Raw genomic sequence first — 21,466 nt, 5'->3', positions numbered from 1 at the left:
CTGGATTCATAAAATAAACAATTGAGAATTTTATGTAGTTAATATGGAAACTAATTAATATATTAAAAAACAACAAATAAGGGTACAGTAAATAATTTAGGAAACAGTATATTTTTCCTCCCATAGGGAGTTAAAAACTCCCCACGGTGAAATCCATAAGGAATCATTTTCAGTTAGAACATAACAAAAAATATAAGAAAGTATTTTAAATAAAATAGAAGGTATCTCAAATCAATATGGTCCTTCACTGGACACAGGTGAAATGTATAATAAGCTATCCATAATATTCATAGGGCACAGAACACACAGTACTGAGAAATTCTTGTTCTTAAAACTATCATTTGAGGTTGTGGCTCAGTGGTAGAGCGCTTGCCTTGCAGTGTGTGAGGCCCTGAGTTTGATCCTCAGCACCAAGTGAAAAAAAAAAAAAAAAAAGAAAGAAAGAAAAGAAAAAAAAGGTATTTTTTCCACCTACAACTAAAACATTAAAAAAATTTTTTAAAAAGTCAACACAATTTTGAACAAACTCATGAACATAATTTAAAAATTTTAACAATTATATTAAGCTTGATGAATTCCTTTTAAAAAAGAAATCTAGCTTATTTTCTGAGGTATTTTTGAAAACTAAATAGAAAAACTGCAAAGACCCACTCCTTTTCTTTTAGATTCAGCATCACAGTATACTTAGCATACAAAGCACAAACACAACTGACAGTTCTCAATACAAACTCAAAAATAATAAACTGTTTCATTCAATAACTTTCCCTTTAGAACCTTTATGCAAAACTATAGAGAAGTATCTTATCACTAACCAAATTCATAAGTAACACCTGAGGGAAATTATTTTTGACTCAAAACTACATTACTGCTGCTGTATTTGAGAATGATTTTTTTTTATTTCTTAAATTTTTTGCTTCCTATGCTAAAAACTTTTGGCTATCTTTCCCATGGACCTCTCATTAATTTCATATTTTAGTCAGACTTTTTTCAGACTTATCTATGTATCTGGAAAGTTCAGGTTAAGAACTTCCATATTTATCTTCCTATCCCCCGCCTTCTGGACTGTGGACTGAAACCAGGACCCTGCATATGCTAGATAAGCACTACCACTGAGTTTTATCACTAGCCCTTTCATTTTTTTGAGACATAGTCTTGCTAACTGATCCTCCTGCCTCAGCCTCAAGTTACTGGGATTACAAGTTATGCCACACACACACCCTGCAGAATTTTCATATCTTATACCTCAAAAAATGTATACTTTAATTCAATTTTTAAGGGAAATACTTGAATTTTCACATTTTACCCTTGATCACATATAAGGCTTACAGAGAATGAGATTACTGAGAACTTACCACTTCTGTGAATTCATTACTTCCCAAATCCAGTCTTTCCAGCTGGGTCAGTCTATTCATGGTTCTATTCACAATGGAGTAATAAAGAATTAACTATACAAAAATATCAAATTACATGGATGATTTCAAATTTCAGAGTCAATGCGTGCTAATATAAGGAAGCACAGGCTTTCATATGTTGACAAAAATGTTAATTTTCTAAAACAATGTAAGTCAATATTTCCTAGAAAAAATGAATTTACTGAATATTCTCTAATTTTGGCTTCTCATAAGTCTTAATTTCAATTAAGCAACTACAATGAACTTAAAGTCACAGGTCAGAAAATGAATAATGGGTTTTCATTTTTTAACAGAACAAATTTTCATATTGTGTGTGTGTGTGTGTATCTCAGTGAATATTTGGTAAATACATATTCATTCACTAAAAGTAATTTCGACAAGTCTTTTTCTTAACACTTTTAGGTAACTATAACTCTGAAAATTAGTTTTCAAAATGCTAAGAATAATATATTGTTCCTCACATGTTCAAGCTAAATCCAATAAAATTCAAAATATAGGTTTTGAATTTTAGAGTTCATAGATTATTTTAAAGCAATAATATACCATTTTTAACTTCCCACTTTACAACACTTCTCACCGACTAAAAGTTAGAAAAATGTCCATACTGGTTTTGTGATGAAATAAAGTGTTTACTTTTATATTACCTTCCACAAAGGTACCTTTTGAAAGTAACGACGAATTAATTCAAATGTGTATTTATGCTCTTAAATTGCTATTTTTAGAAAAACCCGTTACTTAATCTATGGAGATGCTCTAAACTGCCCATAAGCAGCTTCACATTAATGACTTTGTAGGACATGACAAAACAACATAACAACTATATTTCTGCTATCATTAGTACTATACAGTCATATGCTAACATTTTAGAAATGAATTTCGTTTAAAGCACAAAGGCATCTTACATTATGACAAAACAACAAAATATTTTTCTCTCAACATTTAACAAACAAAAATTAATGTTAAAAATTAGTTCAAATATTGTTTCAGCTTTTTAATTTAAAAAATGTAAGAATCCACATCATAATTTATGTTATGGCCTAAAATGAAGTTTTTTCTCCAACCTTTATTTCATCATTGCCCCTTTAATTCAATTCATCCCAAAATGCCAAATTTTCTCAAAGCCTCTTTAACTTAGATTTACTGAATTCCTATTCTAAGGTACTACAGCACTATTTTCCATATGCATATCTCTGGTTCAGAAAAGCTAGAAGTAAGCTGTAGCAAAGGGAAAAGCATAAAAAAGCAAAAGAATTTCCTCCAGGAATTTTCTCCATATGCATAAAATCACATGCTATGATATTAAGCTTGTATGTTCAAATTACCATTTCAGGTAGAGTTTTTGAGAAAAAAAAAAAAAAGAGGGCTGTGAGGAGGGAGGAATATTCAAAGAACAAAACAAAATCATCCATTTCTTGTTTTGACATTATTATGACAAGAGAAAATTCATGTGTAGCAACTGAACACATAATAATAATGGAGGCAATTTGTAAAAATAAAGCAAATAGTTTCAGAAGGGGTATAAAAATGAAGTCAGTGCATTTGAAAAACTGAATTACAGACAATATCTAAGAAAAATTAAGATTTAAAACATTTAGGAGGGGATGGGGTTGTGGCTCAGTGGTAGAACGCTTGCCTAGCACATATGAGGCACTGGGTTTGATCCTCAGACCAAATAAATTAAATAAATAAAATAAAGGTATTGTGTTCACCTACAACTAAAAAAATTTTTTTAAGAAACCTTTAGGAAAATGTGAATGATACAGATATGTAACAATAAAGAGAAAATAAACTGCAACAACAAAAAAAGTATCTCCACCTCAAATCTCTGTAGTTAATACTGGTAACTGGCTGGCATAGCACTTCCTGTAATCCCAGTTACTTGGAAGGCTAAGGAAGGCAATCACAAGTTCAAGGTCAGCCTCAACAGCACAGTGAGACCTTGCCTGTCTCAAAACAAACACCAACACCACTACCAACAATAAAAAAAGAAGGTCAGGGGCTGGGATGTGGCTTAATAGTACAGAATTTGCCTAGCAAGCATGAAGCCCTGGATTCAATCTCCAGCATCATCAAAAAAACAAACAAACAAAAACCCCAGAGGGTTAGTTAGAGCTCAGTGGTACTGCTTGCTTTAGTCTGCAAAGTCTTGGGCTCAACTCATTGTATGTATGAATGAACATAAGAATCTATCTATCTATCTATCTATCTATCTCAGAAATAAAATTTCATTTTAGATTAAGATCTGGCTTACTAATTCAAGGAGGAAATGGAAATAGTATCCCTCAAATTTCCTGTCATCTATGTTTAAAATTCATTGTATTTATCTCATTTTACCTTCTCTTCTGTCTCACAGGAAGAACTTAAGTTTTTGTGTTTCTGGCAGAGTGCTCACAAATTCTTTAAGCAGTAATTAATTTGCACTTAACAACATATGTAAAACTATAGGTCTTCCTGTTAAAATTCTAATTATAAAAATGTCCAGACATATAATCTGAATGCACGTGACTTTCCTAATATTTAAAACTATAGTTTTATATTTTTTGAGGTCTCAAAGGTTTTAATCATAAATCTTATAAAGGAAGACAGAATTATATCATCAAGTTTATTGATAGAGCCTGATCTGAATATCTAAAAGGAGTTAAAATCAGTGAATTACCTATGGTATCAGACCGTGTTTGGACCTTAAATGTCCCCTAAAGGCCCACCTGTTGAAGGCTTGGTCCTTAGCCTGCAGCACAATTGGGAGGTAGTGGAACCTTTAGGAGGTGGGCCTGGTAGAAGGAAGTCAGGTTATTGGTGGCATGCCTGTTGGGCATATAGTTATGTCCAACTCAGGGCCTCACAAATGCTACACAAGCATTACCACTGAGCTGTACCTGGCCCTGTCTTTGTAACATGTTTGTTTGAGACAAGCAAGGTCTCACTAAGTTGCCCAGGCTAGCCTTGAACTTGTCATAGCAAACCTCAGCTTCCCAAGTAGCTGGGATTATGGGTATAAACCACAAGAGGATGCTGGAATCCTGACCTCATCCTATTTTCTCTCTGCTTCCCAGACACCATGAAGTGAGAAGCTTTGTTCCACCATGCACTCTCACCACAGTGTGTTTCCTCACCACAGACCCAAAACCCATGAGACCAATCATGCATTAAAACCTCTGAAACCTGAACCAAAATAAACCTTTCCTCCTTATAAGTTGTTTATCTCAGGTATTTTGTCACAGTGACAGAAAGCTGACTAACAATGCACATTAATTATAGGTTTAGTTATAACAGTAAACAATTTATATACTGTTATTCAGGTCTCTTAGAAACCAGTCAAGTTTTGAGCTAAGCCAGTACCAAACTGGTAAAATACATAGACTTTTTAAAATTTAATATGGTAATTCTTACTTTAATTTACATTCACAACCATCAATAGAAACGTCATTCATTCACTGAACAAATATCTAAAACAAACTATCATTTGGGGAAAAAGAAAAAAAAAAAACTAGACATGAACTCTGTCCTCAACTTACAATCATGTGGGGAAAAGACACACATGCACATTTACATGTTGGTCAGGGAAGAAGAAAGGTACATATATAAAACCAAATATATGATGTGGCAAATACTGTAACAGATATGAATATGATGCCATCAAAGCTGAGTACAGAACAACTAACTCCTGGGGTAACTGAAGATGTTTTGATCCTCAAAAAGTAATAATTAAGTCTTAATGATCCTATTTTAATAATAATTAAGAAATTTTTTTCTATAAAAGACCAGATAGTAAATAATTTAGGGTCTGTGATAAGGTCTTTGTCACAACTATTGAACTAAACCACTAGAGAGCAAAATCAGCCAGAGGTAATAAGTAAATTAATGAATATGGCTATGTTCCAATGAAACTTTATTTGCAATTATGGACAATGGGCCATAATTAATCATGAACCGTAGCTTGCCAAGCCTTATATGATATATATAGCAATGTATTCAAGGTGTTTTAAGACATTTTTTTAAATAAATCAACAAAGAATTCAGTGCATTTTGAGACTTTTTAAAAAATAGTTTCATCTTCACATTTGCTCTTACACTGCCAACTCTTCCTGGTGTTAGCTTACAGTAAGAGAATCAATCACCCAATTTCTCATTTAAACAGATGAGAAAGTCAGACAGTCAAGTTTTACAGTTATCAGGCTTCAATGAAGACCATACAGATCTCTCTTAATGAGTGATATGTATGGGCTCTAGTGTAAGAACTTGGATCTCTATTTAGGACTCTGGTTGACTTTACAAACTTAATTTTTCTTTTCTTACAAACTTATTATTTGACTTTTGTATTACACAAAAGATTATGCCTCAGAGAGCTATGAAATCACCAACAGACATATTTTGAAACTTAACATCAGGAATTATAAAAATACAATCACCACAAATATAAGTCTTTAAAAATAACTTGCACTCAAAAATTACTTTTTTTTTTTTTTTTTTCACTCACATTTTAGATAATAAATATCTAACTCTTTTTGGGGCATATGGATTAAAAATTCAAAATTGAATTTTCAAAAGCAAAGCACCTTTACTTACTTAGGCAACATTTTTAACTGGTTTTCTCTAAGTTCTAATATCTGAAGTTTAGTTAATCTGCAAAACAAAGAACAAGTCAAGTATCTACAACAAAAAATTTAATAATGCCATATCTGAAGAGTTTAAAACTACCCACATTAACTGCATAATTACTATGTGTGGAATAACATAAAATATTACAGGGAATAAAAAAAATACTGTTAAGAAAGGGGGAAAAGGCTTTTAGATATCCTCAAAGGGACACAGTGATTTCCCTAAGTAAATAATCCTAGAGCATATTCCATGCCTTCCACTAAAAATATCCACAAAACTGTTTATTTAAGAACAATAATGCAACTCTAGAGTATAGCTCTGAGAAGAGATAAATAAGGGACCCATAAGGCCATGAAGGAGGAGAAATCTGCTGACAATTCAGCAATATCCAATTCACTAAAAAATAGGGAAAATTAGCAGATTAAACCAGATACAGAAGAGGAATCTAAAAAGTATACTGTTTTAGACAAAAGATAACCACAAAATTAATGTTTAGTTTGCTAACACTTTTGCCAGTAATTAATTTAAATGCAATAACTTGATACCTATTATTCATTAATTCATTTGTTTTTAAGAAAATTACTCAGGGACTTGGGGGATGGTGCAGAGAGATATAAGTAAACACATACTGGTAAACCAGAAACAGTTTTCTCAAAAATTTTGATTCAATGGGAAATAGCAAAAGTTTTTACGTTAATAAATACCAAGAATATAGCATTCAGTATCTCGAATATACACATACTATCCCTATGAAAACTTTGTTTTTTACCACCTTAAAAACCACTTTTTTAGTTTTAAACTCTCACTGAAAATAAATTTGAAGAGAAATAACAAGATTCAAAGAAACTATAAAAATGACAAGTTTGGTACTCAAGACATTAAAACAAGAGGATTGCCTATTCTAGATCAGCCTTGACAACTTACTGAGACTCTGTCTGAAAATAAAAAATAAAAAGGGGAAGAGGTCTAATCCTCAGTACTGCAAAAAGAAAAAAAAATCAATACTTGGAGATAATTATAAAAGAAGAGCCTATGAAACTATAACATGTTATTACTAAAGTACCTTATAGTTTTATAAACAACAAAAGCTAACAATTAATGTTTTTTAAAAGAAACTATAATTTACCTGCCAAAATTAGCTGGCAAAAATTCAAGGAAAGCATCATTCAGATATAACTGGGTTAAGTTTAACAGCTGAGAAAATCCATCAGGGAGCCTATATAAAATATATCAGAATTTAAATTAATTTCATATATACAATTTCAGCCTGCACAAGAATCTGTCTAATGAAGACGTTTTCTCAACAGAAAATATCACCTCTTTACTATCATTAGTGACCCTCAAATTAAGATTTGCCTTTTGTAATACTATGTCCACTTCAATGTTTGTAACTTCATCTCTTTGGTAAGAGAAAGTGAGGTAATATTTGTCTTGGTAACATAAAATCTGCACCAAGTTAACCAAGAATGAGCCATAACACAAAGAAATATAGACATAACCATGAAAACAGCAGGTACCCTTCAAATTCACCTTCTCTAACATCAAGTCAAAGCACTAAAGGTGTTTCAAAACCTAGGCAGAGACCATTTGAGCAGAACAATTCTTTATTGTGAGAAAGTTGCCTTGTACACTGTAGGATGTTTAACTGTGACCCCTGGACTCTACCAACTAGATGCCAATAGTGAGCATGTGTGTGCACACCCCAACCCCCACAGTGAAAATCAAAAATGTCTCCAAAAATTGCCAAATGTTCCCTGGGGTAAAAACAGACTCCGGTGGAAACCACTGGTTTAAGATTATTTTGATTGCCAACATTTAGCCCCTAAATAATTAAGGTTTAGAATTCCATGAGCAAATAAAAAATAATTAAGGCCATGTAAGAATCTACATGTATTACTTTCTATTTCTTCTTGCTTATGAAACAGGATACAGATGTAGAACTTGATGCCAGAGTATTATTTTCATATGAAGAGTATATATATCCTTCTTTTTGTGTTTGCCATGGATTTTCACAAGTATAAAATCCTTATGCATTAAGACACAGCAGACTTTGACTTATCTTATTTTTCTGTTACCTCACATGCCAAGTGAAGTAACTGTGTGTTCAGAAAACCTTTCCAAGAAGTACAGTAAGATAGTACATGAAAGCTGGTTTCAACTTTCAGCTTAGCTATATATACTAAGCTATGATTCAGTCCATTTCTACCTTCACCATTCCATTTTTGTAAAACTTACCAACTTTGGGGTCAAGAAAACTTTGTTTACAGTCATTACCATCATAAAAGTACATTTATAACCTCTGGTATACATCACAACCAATCACACATATTTTGTTTCGTTTGTTATTTTGCCTTCTTGACCTTTAGTTTCTTTTATTATTTTCAAAAGTTTGAGTGTCACACACAAAAGTCACACATCTGATTCCAAAGAAGACACATTTTGGCACTGTATAAAAAGTGAGGAAACCTGGCAGATTCTAATCTCATTTCTGATCTGTGAGATCTGAATTAAAAATACTTGTATTATCTTTTTGATCTCAAATTTATAACAAATTTACATCCGTAATATTAAATATAGAAAGACTGTTTAAAAGTTTCATTTTTTATTCTAAAACTTTACCTTTGTATAGCTTTAAGAGTGACATAAATTTTGCATTTTAATATGTAAAGTAATATTCTACTAGTGCTTCAAAATTGTTTTATTTTTTTAAAAAACCACATAATTCAACTGAGAATAACTTACTTAGAAATTGGGTTTACACTGGCCTCCACAACAGTCAAAACTTTACAATTTTTTATATTTTCTGGAAACTCTTGTATTCCTAAAACACAAATAATAATCAAATTAAAACAATGTATTACAAAGACCAAAACAAATAAACAATAATAATTAACATATACCTTGCAGATTCTGAGAATAACTTGCCAACTAAGCAGGAACTTGACAAACTGATACCACCAATGAGAACCAAATAGAACTACCTCCACAACAATTTCTCTTTTCTAGTTCATTTTTCCTTCCTTGGCCTCTATATAACTGCTAATTACTTAAATTGATTTTCCTTCCTTTCCTTCTCTTAGCACTACTGAAAATTAGTACCTTCTCTATGTGATAAGGACACAAAATGCACAACATTTAACATTCTTTCTGTTTTTCTCACATAAAGGATAGCTTTTTAAACACTAGGATCCAGACTGAACTGGCCCCTCATATACATAAACAAACAAAGCTGAAAACAAAGCTGCAGATGAGAGTTGAAAAATCTCTCACATATGCCCACAGATATGCCTGAAGGCAATACTGTCCACATATAACAATAACACATTTCTCTTTCCTGCATCTATCTTCTTTTTCCCTTTTTAACATTCCTCTCTTTTCTTAGTCTTTTTCCTTCACATAATCCATTAGCACACTCAACATAAGTGCTTAAGGAACATAATGATTTCTGCACACTATGATGTGTATTTTAAGAGATCTACTCAACATTTCAACTTTACAGTAGGCTTCTACTTACAATTTTTTGGGGGAAAGTCAGGGGTAGTACTGCAGATTGAACTCAGGGCCTCATGCATGCTAGGAAGACACTCTGCCACTGAGCTATATCCCTAACCCTTGGAGTATCCTTTTAGGCCAAATGTTTTATAAGTCAGAGGGGTAAGTAAGTTTTTAAAAATTCCCACTCTGTTAGAGACCAATACATTTGCAAAATATGATATAAGTATTATGATGTCAAATTTTGGTAGAAGATTCTAGGCACCTACTCATTTCCTAAAGTTATCACAGCAAAAATACAGCAACAAATAACTGGTAAACTAGCACTAGTCCACAGAAAACTTTAAACAGCACTCACTGTTCTAATCTTTACCAGAGAAATGCTAATCAATAACTTTTTTAAAATTTCAAATATAAATTTTATATTGCCTGTTAATTAAAAAAGATTCATTCCTCCACGAACATAATATGATTATCCAACAGGGTTGTCACCCTTTTAAGTTTAGGACCATTTCAACTTTATCATCACTAGATAATTCTAAGTAAGCTTACCATAATGCCATGTATAGAGTTTCAGGTGATGAAAAATGAATGATGCAAAATCACCAACTAACAAACCACAGTAATAACTACTTCAATCAAAACTCATCAATAAGCTGGGTGTTTAGCTCAGTGACAGTGTGTACGCTTAGCATGTGGTGCAAGGTCCTGGGTTTAATCGCCAACAGTACCAAAAACAAACCAGAGGAGGGGCTGGGGATACAGCTCAGTTGGTACAGTGTTTGCTTACTTTGCATGCACAAAGCCCTGGCTTCAATCCCCAGCACCACACACACACACAAAATAAAAATAATTAAATAAATAAATAAAATAAAACAGAACAAAACCCCTCACCAATGGATGCCAAAATTAGTGTGTAAAAAAAAATAAATAAATAGGACACTATTGTGGTCTCAAAGATTCTTTCTACAAGATACTTATCAATTGTACTCTTTTTTTTTTTTTTTTCTTGTGATGCTGGGGATTGAACCCAGGGTCTTGTGCTTGCAAGGCAAGCACTTTACCAACTGAGATATATCCCCAGCCCTTATCAATTATAAAAGGAAAAATTGATTGAATCTGACAGGTACCACCTTAACATTTTTCAAAGTCAGCATCGCCAGTTAACATCAATTATCACATGGCAACTTGTCTGAAATGCCCTGAGAAACAATGTATACTTGCCAAAAACATAAAACCTACATTTAAACATAACCAAGCATCAAACAAACCCAAATTAAGAGAACTTCTATTTAAAAAATGGCCAGTAATCTTCAAAAGAAACATAGGAGGTGTTAGAAACCACTCAAGAGGAGAGAAGGCCTAAGAGACCTGACAACTAAATAGTTATGTGAAATGAACAAGCACTGATGAGAACATGGAAAAATAGGGAACTACATACACTGTGACAGGAACAGAAAATGGCTGTGGAAAATGGCTCCTAAAAATGTTAAACATAGAATTACCCTATGACCCAGGAATTCTACTCCTGTGCACCAAGGAAAATTAAAAACATGTTCCAACAAAAACTTGTACATGAATGCTCATAGAATTATTTACAACAGCCAAAAATAGAAATAATCCAATGTCCATCAACAAATGAATGGATAAAGAGAATGAATAAATGAAATGTGGTATTATGGAATATCAATACATGGTATGACATAGATGCATCTTGAAAACACTATGTGAGGAGAAAGCAATCATACAAAATAAGGTCATGTATTATACATGATTGAATTCATATGAAATATTCACAATAAACAAATCCTTATAAACATAAAGCAAATAAATGGTTACAAGGTACTGAGAGAAACTGGAATGGGGAATGACTGGTTAGTGGGTTCAGGAATTCCTTCTAAGATGACAACAACACTCTAGAACTATACAGTGGTGATGATGAAACAAAAGTGCACCAAAAGGCATAAATTTGAAAATGCTAAAATGGTGAATGTTCCCACAATAATATAAAAAAAAATTAACCAGATGCAACTGTTAACATATTAATTTTTTATTTGAATTCAATGAACAATTGTGATTTTACATACAAAATACAAGTTTTTAAGGAGAAAGTCACAGTCCCAAAATTAGAACAATTATGTTAATTGTTTTTCTTTGTGTTTGGACAAACAAAACATATATAATTTGAAATAGTGTTAAAAAAACAAGAATTGCAATCTCTCAAAAACAGTAAGTTGTAAATGTAGTGGTCCCTTTTATCTTACTCATCTCTGTATTTCCAACATCTAAGACAGAACCTGTCAGAATAAGTACAGGTTGAGCATCACTTACCTTAAAAATTCTTTGGATTTCAGCCTTTTTCCCCCCCAGATTTTGGAATATTTGCATGGGGAGTGAACCAGTATAAATATGAAATTCATTTGTGCTTCATATGTACCTTTTATCTATAGCCTGAAGGTAATTTCAGATAATATTTTTTAAAATTTTATATGCTTTTACTGCAATCCATCACATTAAGTCAGGAGTGGAATTTTCCACTCATGGCATTATGTTGGAACTCATTAAAAAAAAAAAAAAAAAGCCAGATTTTGGAACACTTCAAATACAAATTTCAGAGTAGGGATGCTCAACCTGTAATATTATAATCACTAAAAATGTATTTATTAGTTTAGTATTATGTAATGAAAATTAATGTTTATATCATCTTCATATACAAATGAATATTGTATATTTTTCATATTTTAAAGTACTTTATTCCATAACACATAGTTTACAAAAAGTAATCAACCAATGCTGATGAAATTAACTAACTATAAATCACCACTAGCTTTTAGGTAGAATAACAGTTTTCCCCTAAATCAGAAGCTTTAAAATATTTATGCAAATTGCTAGCTTTGACTTCAATTTCTACCATGTTCGCTGCTTGATTCTAAATCTGTATCTCTAATTTGCTCGCCTTCTTAATTCCACATAGGACTTTTAAATGCCCATTAGATTTTGTTTAGGTACCTCAAACTGAAAGATACTTTCAGTATACTTTCCTCTATTACTCAGCAAATATGTATCAAAGGCACACAAAGTATCAGACACTATGCTAAGAACTATAAATATGATGACAAGGTCCCCTTTATGAAAAATTAAAATATAGAAAGGAAAACATTTTCTTTCTCCCACAGTAGTATTTTTTCTCATTGTCTTTTGTACCTTTCTCCTGTTCTTCAGATCTCTTAATGTTGGGGTACAACCAGGGCTCATTCTTTGGGCTTTTCTTTCCACATTCATGCCCTTGTTTCCAATTATTAGATTTCCTCAGGCTCAAAGAATTGCCTTCTGCTTTACCTACAAACTTAAAATTCACTCTTTCTGGGCTTTTAGACTCAATTAAAAAGAAAGGCCTTGGTTACCCTTTCCAGAATTCCTACACCAGAAAGAGATCTGCAGGCCTGGAGTTGTGGCTCAGTGGTGGAGCACTTGCCTAGCATGTGTGAGGCACTGGGTTCAATCCTCAGCACCACATAAAAATAAATGAATAAATAAAGGCCTATCAACATCTAAAAATATATTTAAAAAAAAAAAAACTTAAAAAAAAAAAAAAGATCTGCAATAAGAACACAAAAATGTATTTAACAGGTCTCTTCAACCCTGGGGTAGATGTTTGTAGGCATGTATGTACTTAAAAGATGATAAATACTGCATTGAATTAAAGAGCCAGAAATAAAGTAAGCAAGTGAAATTTGTCAGCAAAACCTGACTTTCTCATTCTAAGTTCAAGTTACTATGAAGAGAATAGTGAGGGTTTGCATTACATCTGAAACCATTAGCATGTTGTTTAGGTTGGCTAGGAAAATGTGTGCTACTACAGTTAAGGAGAAAATGTACTACTTCCTACCTAGAGTGTATGTCTATACATGTAGGAAGCCAAGTGGATATCAGCTTACTGTAATGATTTAAAAAACAGTTAAAGGTCAGAAAGAGAGAGAGAGATCTGGTTTCTTGATCTTACAATTCCTGTCTTTTTATTCAGTGTGTTCACGAGAATTAACAACTACATAGTCTTAACTTTTATCTCCTTTCACCACCAACTTTCTCTATCGACGACTTTGGCAGAATGTTTTAATCATCATACCTATTAGCCTTCTCTATAACAGAGGTCATCTGGACCCAACAAAATAAAATTTTTCTAACAACCTGGCAATTGTGACAATATTACAGATGGAGTAATAGAGACTTAGATTAATTCCCCGATATTAAAATAGGAACAATAAACAGAAGCAAAAAACAGAGTACATATTTTTTTATTCCTAAGTGTTTTAATCATTAAACCACACTAACCTGTCCAATTGAAAAACCCAGGAAGAACTATATAAAAGATCAGAAACCATGGCAATCTAAATGCTTAAATTCAAATGGAAATGTTTTAAAATACATAGTTTGCTGAAAATATTATTAACAAAGTATGCCACAATGTTTTCTGGATCCTTCCAAAAAGGGCAAAATAGCTAATGAATCTCAAAACTGTACCTGATATATTAAGATATATTTGAATATTACAGACTAAAACTTGATATAAACACCTCAAAGCAGAAAACACCAGAAATTAGATATAAGGTTATATATCTAATTCAATATTTAATAAGATCAAATGTTATAATAGAGAAAAAAAATGGATGATATCTTAATTTTCTTACTCTTATCCATCCACAGCAACAGCAGTCATGTGAATACTAAAAAATTTTAATAACTTCAAACTATGAAGAACACTATGTTCACTTAACATAATTAATCTTTCTTTTAAGCAATTTATTATCTAACAGAAAATTCCAACTAACAGCCAGGCACACACCTGTAATCCTATACACTCCACAGGCTGAGGCAGGAGGATTGCAAGTTCTGGGCCAGGCTCAGCAAATTAGCAAGAAGACCCTATCTCAAAATAAAAAGGGCTAGAAATGCATATTAGTAGTAGAGGACTTGCCAACTGTAAGGTAGACCCTGGTTCAACTCCCAATATTGGAAAAAAACAAAAATCCAACTAAAAAATTCAGATTTCTTACACCCAATCATATTAACCTAAAATGTATACTATATTCTTGTTTTCAGTAAAGTAGGCTTACAAAGGCATACATGCTAGGGTTAAATATTACAGGTTGATTAAATTAGTTCTCTAAAAGTAAAATGAGTTCTTTTTTTAAAAAAATAAATATTTTAGTCATAGATGAACCCAATATCTTTATTTACTTATTTTTATGTGGTGCTAAGGATTGAACCCAGTGCCTCACATGTGCAAAGCAAGCACTCTACCAATAAGCTACAGCCCCAGCCCCCAAATGAGTTAATTGTTGTCTCTCTTCAACTATCTCTGTTCACTAACAATGAAGTGCAGTTTCATTTAGGCATCAAAGATGAAAAGAAGAAAAATTACAAAGAACAAGAAAAGGCAAGGTATTATAAGCAATCGTATAGAAAGAATAAATCCATTTAATTTTTAGTCAAAACAAATTACAAGATTTTATTGGCAGCAAACACTAATGTCATTCTTTAGGCACAATACCTAAGTATTTATTCTGAGTCTTTTGATCATATAAAAATATTTCCAACTACTCAAAAACACTAATGGGCTGAACGAATCATTTAAAGTAGGCTTTCAGTACTAGCAGCAAGGAATGCTGAAACTAGGAAGTTAAAAGAGATACACTGTGACCTAATAAAAGTCATCATAACTGAAAAACATGAAATTCCTTACAAAGTTGTATGGAAGTCTAGGATATTAATTTATGGTGCTGCAAGGCCAGGGTTTAGCCATAATTCCACTATTCTTCTTTAGTATAATAAACCTGGAGTTACTGAGTTTTTAGTATATGTACAAGCATTTTTATTATTGAGTCAAGAAATATTTCCATATTATTAAGACTGGTAACAAAGCTTACTAGGTATGTACACTTCCAGATGCATACAATTTAATATCCTGATTATCTTGAGTCTCTTTCCTTATACTTTAACATCTCTATTTGAAAACATGGAAAAGATTAAAAAATAACCCCTTGTGATAGAAGAGTAGACTTGATGGCTTCTAAAGTCATGATAATTCTTAAATTATCTAATGCTTCAGCTTGAATTACCTACTAACATATGCAGAGACATGATTTTAATACATTAAGTTTATTCACTTTGAGATTTGTCAAGCAATGCGTGGCACTGTATTAAGCAACCCAGGGATGGAAACAAGAATTGTTCACACTACCCATAAGAAGTTTCAAACAGCAACATTTATTTAACCTAAATAAAATTATGAGTGGGAAATATTTTACACACACACACACACGCACCCCAACTGGCCTGAGTTCTTAAAAAGCGTCGATGTCATGAAAAAGATGGACAAATTTTCCTGATTTTAAAGACCAAAAAGATGCAACAACTAAATGCTACATGTGATCTCTAACTTGAAAGGGAGAAAAATGAGGCAAAAGAACTAAAAAGGGCAACAAGAAAAACATGATACCAAATTTCTGGAGAGTGAGAATGATACTAAGGCTATGTGAAAGGATTTCCTTGTTCTTGGGAGATGCATACATCTATGGATGAAGTCTGTGGTACCTCCAATTTCAATAAATTTAGTAAAAAAGAAATTTTACAAAAGCAACAACGTGTACCTTTTTCTTGAACACATTTTAAAAATACACACCAAAAAAAGAGAAATAAAGCAACTGTGACACAATGCAAACAATTGATAAACTCGTGGGCATTTTTCCAATTTTTATAAAGGTATTTTACTTTAATATAATTTTTTAAAATAGAGTAAAAAAGACAAGTACATCACTATGAATGAATCAAATATAAACAAAGTTATAAATTAAAAACACAAATTTTCCATATTCAACAGAAAAATTTTAGCCTCAGATGACTCAATAACAAAAGCTAGGGCTGGGGAGATAGCTCAGCTGGTAGAGTGCTTGCCTCGTAAGCACAAGGCCCTGAGTTCGATCCCCAGTACCGCAAAAAATGTTTTAAAAATTTAAAAAAAAATAACAAAAGCTGAAATAAAATATTATCTTTAAAGCTAAAATCTATTGGCTACTGAGAACTTGAAAACCTGTTGGGTAAGAACCACTATAAACTTCACCTAAACCTATGATTAATCATAAACCCTCAAAATGGATTTGTTTCTTAAAATAGATGTGCTGATAAGATCATTTTTCTACAAAACATACAACTTAATTGCTTCTTATGAACTAGGATTTAGCAAATGAATACATGTAATACTTTTTTTTAACTGTTTTTTTTTTTGTGTGTGTGTGTGTGTGTATAGACAGACTTGCCAAAGTTAACTGTTAATTTGTAAAACTATAATGACTATGATTATTTTAATCAGTACTAAAATGACTTGTAAATAAGTCATGAAATTCATTAGAAATGATACAGGAAGGATTATTTTCAAATCACTACGTATTTGCTGTACTACTGTACTAACTTGATGGAACTCGTTTATAAAGATTTTCGCCAAACGTTAGAATTATTTGAATATCTTAGCATTTAGTGTTTACTGAAAGTCAGTAGCATTCAAAATCTATTTGTATATGATTCTTTCATTTTTAATTATAAAAGAAATACATGTTCATTTTTTAATTTTTTCAAAAGCTAACTTCTATTTTCCATATATTTGTCAATGTATTATCAAATGAAACAAGACTGTTTACTCTTAGTAATAATTTCAACATTTGCAAATCTATAAATGTGATACATAGCACCTTAACAGAATGAAGGAAAAAATTTTTCAATAGATGCAGAAATAAACAATTGACAAAATTCAACATCCCTTCATGATAAAAACTCTCAATGAATTAGGTACAGAATAAAGGCCACATAGGTTAAACTCACAGTTAACATACATTCAATCATGAAAGCTGAAAGCTTTTCTTTTAAAATAAGCAAGAAGGTAAGGCTGCACACTGTTGCCATTTCTATTCAACATATTATAGTCATGTGCCTCAAAATGTTGGACAACAATGGACTGCAAACACAACAGTGATTCTGTAAGATTATAAGCACTCCTTCCTAATTATTAAAAAATAAAGTCTTGTATTGATATTCAGGCAGTAGCCTCAAGACGTCTCATGTTTACTACATCTCTTAATCACATCAAGAGACCACCACATCAAGTCATTGACCTATATTATTTAAGTCTGTGTTAAGTATGCTCTATGATGTTCACACAATGACAAAATCACCTAATGACATATTTCTTAGCACACAGCCTTGTGATCAAGCAATACACGACTACACTAAAAGTTCCACTCAGGGCAATTAGGCAAGAGAAGAAAATAAAAATCATCCAAATTGAAATGGGAAAAGTTTAACTGTCCTTTTTTGAAGATGACATACATGATCTTATACATAGAAAAACCTAACGACTCCACAATAAAACTGTTAGAACTAACAAATCCAGTAAAGTTGCAGGATACAAAGACAACACACAAAAATCTTTGGTAATTCTACATATTAACAATAATCTATCCAAAGGAAAAAAATTGTTAACAATCCACTTATAATAGCTACTGTTACAATTTGGATCTTTAATGTCCCCTGAAAAGGTCATGTGTTAAGCAATGCAGGAATGTTCGGGGAAGAAATGATTCGATTATGACAACTGTAACCTCCTCATTGGATTAATTCATTTGATAAATTAATAGTCTGAACAAACTACTGAGTGATAACTGGGGGTGGGGGGGAGGACAGCTAGAGGAAGTAGGTCACCACAGTGTGCCGCTGGGGATTATATACTTTCCCTGGCTCCTAGTATAGTCTTTTGCTCACAAGAATGTGTGTTCATATGCTTTGCGCATGCTCACACACTCCCTCTCTCCCTCTCCCCCCTCCACTCTCCTTCCCAGCTTCTGTAAGCATCTTTCCTCCACCATGCCCTTATGCCATGATGTTCTGCCTCACCTAGAGTCCAAAGTAATGAAACTGGCCAACCACAGACTGAACCCCTGAAACTGTGAGCTCTCAATAAGCTTTTCTCCTCTTTTTTTGTAAGGTATTTTGGTCACAGTAAAATTAAACTAACACAGTTACCATAAAAAACAAAAACAAAACAAAACAAAAAAATCCTTAGGAATAAATTTCATCAGAGATGAAAGACCCATACACTGAAATCACAAATACACTAATAAAACTATAAAACACAATGAAAGAAATTAAGGAAGAACAAACAAATGTAGAAGACATCCTATGTTCATAGATTGGAAGAATCAACATTCTTGACCTTGAATCAAGAAAGTCCACACTATCCAAACTGTTCTACAATTCAATGCAATTTCTAATTAAAATTCCAATAACATTTTTCACAAAAGACCCTGAGTAGCTAATGCAATGTTGAATAAAAAGAACAAAGCTTCAGAAATCACACTCCCTGACTAAAAAATACACCACAAAACTGCAGTAATTAAAGTAATGTAGTACTAACACAAGAACAGACACAGACCAACAGAACAAAACAGAATTCAGAAATAAATTCATGACTTTATGGTCAACTCGGTTTTTACAAAGGTGCCAAAACACACAATGGGGAAAGGCCATTCTCTTCAGAAGTGTTGGGAGAAGTGGACATCCCCATGTAGAAGAAAGAAATTAGGCCCTTATTTTACAAAATATGTAAAACTCAACTCAAAATAGATTAGTGGCTTAAATATAAAACCTCTAACTACAGAATTATGAAAAGACAACATAAGGGGAAAGCTTCAAATGCTCTGGAGTTTGGCAATGGTCTGGACAATTTTTTTTTTCTTAAATAAGGGGTTAATATCCAAAATATGTAAAGAATTCAAACAAACCAATGGCAAGCAAACAACTTGATTTTAAAATGGCGAAGGACCTAAATAGGTATTTCTTAAAAGAAGACACACAATTGGCCAACAGGAAAATGAAAAAATGTTCAACATTATTAATTATCAAAAAATGCAAATTAAATCCCCAGTGACATATACTTTACACATGTTAGGATGCCTATTATCAGAAAGAGAACAGAGGGCTAGTATAGCTCAGTGGTAGAGCACTCACCTAGCCCTTGCTCAATCTCCAGTAATGGAAAGAAAAGACAAAAGTGTTGATGAGGATTCAGAAAAATGGGAACCCCCAAATACTGTTGGTGGGAACATAATTTAATACAGCCATTACAGAAAACAGCACAGAGTCTCCTCAAAATGAATTTTTAAAAATATATACCCAGTACTAACTATGGTAGTACTGCATGTATATCCAAAGAAAATTAAATTAGCATGTCCAAGAAGTATTTGAGGGTTGGGGGGCAGGGCGCAGCCCAGTATAGTAGCTCTTGCACTATATTTATGGAGGAGTGGAGAGAGAGAAACATCTGCAGAACATCTTGTGTTCTATACCTAAGATACAGAATTGACCTACGTGTCCAATGACAGAAAAGTGAAGAAAGAAAATGTGGCATATATACACAATGAAGTACTATTCAAACTTGAAAAAGAAGGAAAACCTGTTATTTGTGACAACATGGATAAACCTAAAGGACATTTCATTAAGTAAGTTAAGAAAAGAAAGTCAAAACTACATGATCTCACTTTCATATGTAATCTTAAAAAGACAAACTCACAGAGGTAGAGAGTAATATGGTAGTTATCAGGGACTGGAGGCGGGGTGTGGGCTGTGGAGTATTAGGATATGTAGATAAAAAGGCACAAACTTTAAATTAGACGGGAAAAACAAGCTGAAGAGGTCTATTACACAACATGATTACTACAGTTAACAACTTAAAAATAACTTACACACATTTTCCTCTTGCTTTATCATAGCTTTTATACTTATAAAACAAAGTCCAAGCCAAGACTATAACATTAAATTTTACTGATTGATATAGAACAGGTTGTAAAATCTTTACAATGGAAAAAGAATTTTTATATTTATTTGTGAAAACAACAGAAATCTTCATAAAAGATATTCCCAAGTACAGAAATTTAGGGGAAAAAGACCTTACCATTTTTGCTGACATCTAGTTCCCTGAGATTAATAAGATTTGCAATGGATGCTGGTAACGCTGTTAAATCATTGTCTGGCAAACTCAGTTTGTGTAGAGACTGACAGTTAAAAAGTTGCTAGTGAAAAAAGAGAGAAAAGGATTTTGATTATCTTTTAAATTTCCTTAAATATTTTATATATTACCTTTTACAAATAAATATTATTATTAGTTACATTTAAATGGAGTGAGTAATACCCATACTATTATCAGAAAAGATCTTTCATTGTTCTATTTAAGCTATTCTGGACTACATGTGTACCACTTAGAATGACTCACATCTTAAAAAAAAAAAAAAATGATTGATTTACATCCTCATACTTCTACCCTAAGTGAAAAGTTAAACACACTTTAGAGTAAGGTAATATACTCTACTGAAATAATCAAAAAAAGGGGAGGGGAGGGGGTTGTTACATTTAATAATATATATAGCTTGTCTTTCAAGTAGGCTTATTCCAAAATGAAAGCTGTATTTAATATATTATTCCAAAAATATAATATTGTTAGCAACTAGATATATAAGGAATCGGAAGTACTACAGCAAGTCCCTTTCTTTTCAACACAACACCCAGATGGACACCCTACAGCTAGTGATTAGGGAAGCTTGACTCATCTTGGTCTTCATACTTGCTGAAAAACAACATAAAAGGAAGAATACTAAATTACTAGGCACAATTCTACAACTTAGGATTCTAATTCTTAAACACACAACCGGAAATCCTTAATATTTTACCCACAACCTTTAGATTTCTCTTTAAAATTACCTAGGATACCACACAGTTTCCAAATGTTATTACTACTAGTCACCAGGAAAGAAAGGCTTTTGCACACTTACATTCAGTAGGTTTGTACACATACCAAAATCTAATGCAAATACTTCAAGAAACAAGTGCTATATGCAACATACTTTATTTTCTAATATATT

General features: G+C 32.4%; 1 protein-coding gene across 7 annotated transcripts in view; it reads right to left on the bottom strand.

The window, feature by feature from the left end:
* Window positions 1-21,466, bottom strand: part of Erbin (erbb2 interacting protein) — a 134,513-nt gene that overhangs the window by 51,672 nt on the left and 61,375 nt on the right. For all 7 annotated transcript variants that reach the window (XM_047554840.1, XM_047554839.1, XM_047554843.1 and 4 more), the window contains 5 exons: window positions 20,503-20,620; window positions 8,754-8,832; window positions 7,138-7,227; window positions 5,979-6,035; window positions 1,353-1,416 (listed from right to left, as the gene is read on the bottom strand). In XM_047554840.1, coding sequence (XP_047410796.1) covers window positions 1,353-1,416; window positions 5,979-6,035; window positions 7,138-7,227; window positions 8,754-8,832; window positions 20,503-20,620 — 408 coding nt within the window. The remainder of the gene's footprint in view (window positions 1-1,352; window positions 1,417-5,978; window positions 6,036-7,137; window positions 7,228-8,753; window positions 8,833-20,502; window positions 20,621-21,466) is intronic.

Source organism: Sciurus carolinensis, chromosome 6 (assembly GCF_902686445.1).
Source record: "Sciurus carolinensis chromosome 6, mSciCar1.2, whole genome shotgun sequence".
Taxonomy (NCBI): Eukaryota; Metazoa; Chordata; class Mammalia; order Rodentia; family Sciuridae; genus Sciurus; species Sciurus carolinensis.
The sequence above is the reverse complement of the archived record's forward strand: the minus strand, read 5'-3'. Positions and strand labels throughout refer to the sequence as shown.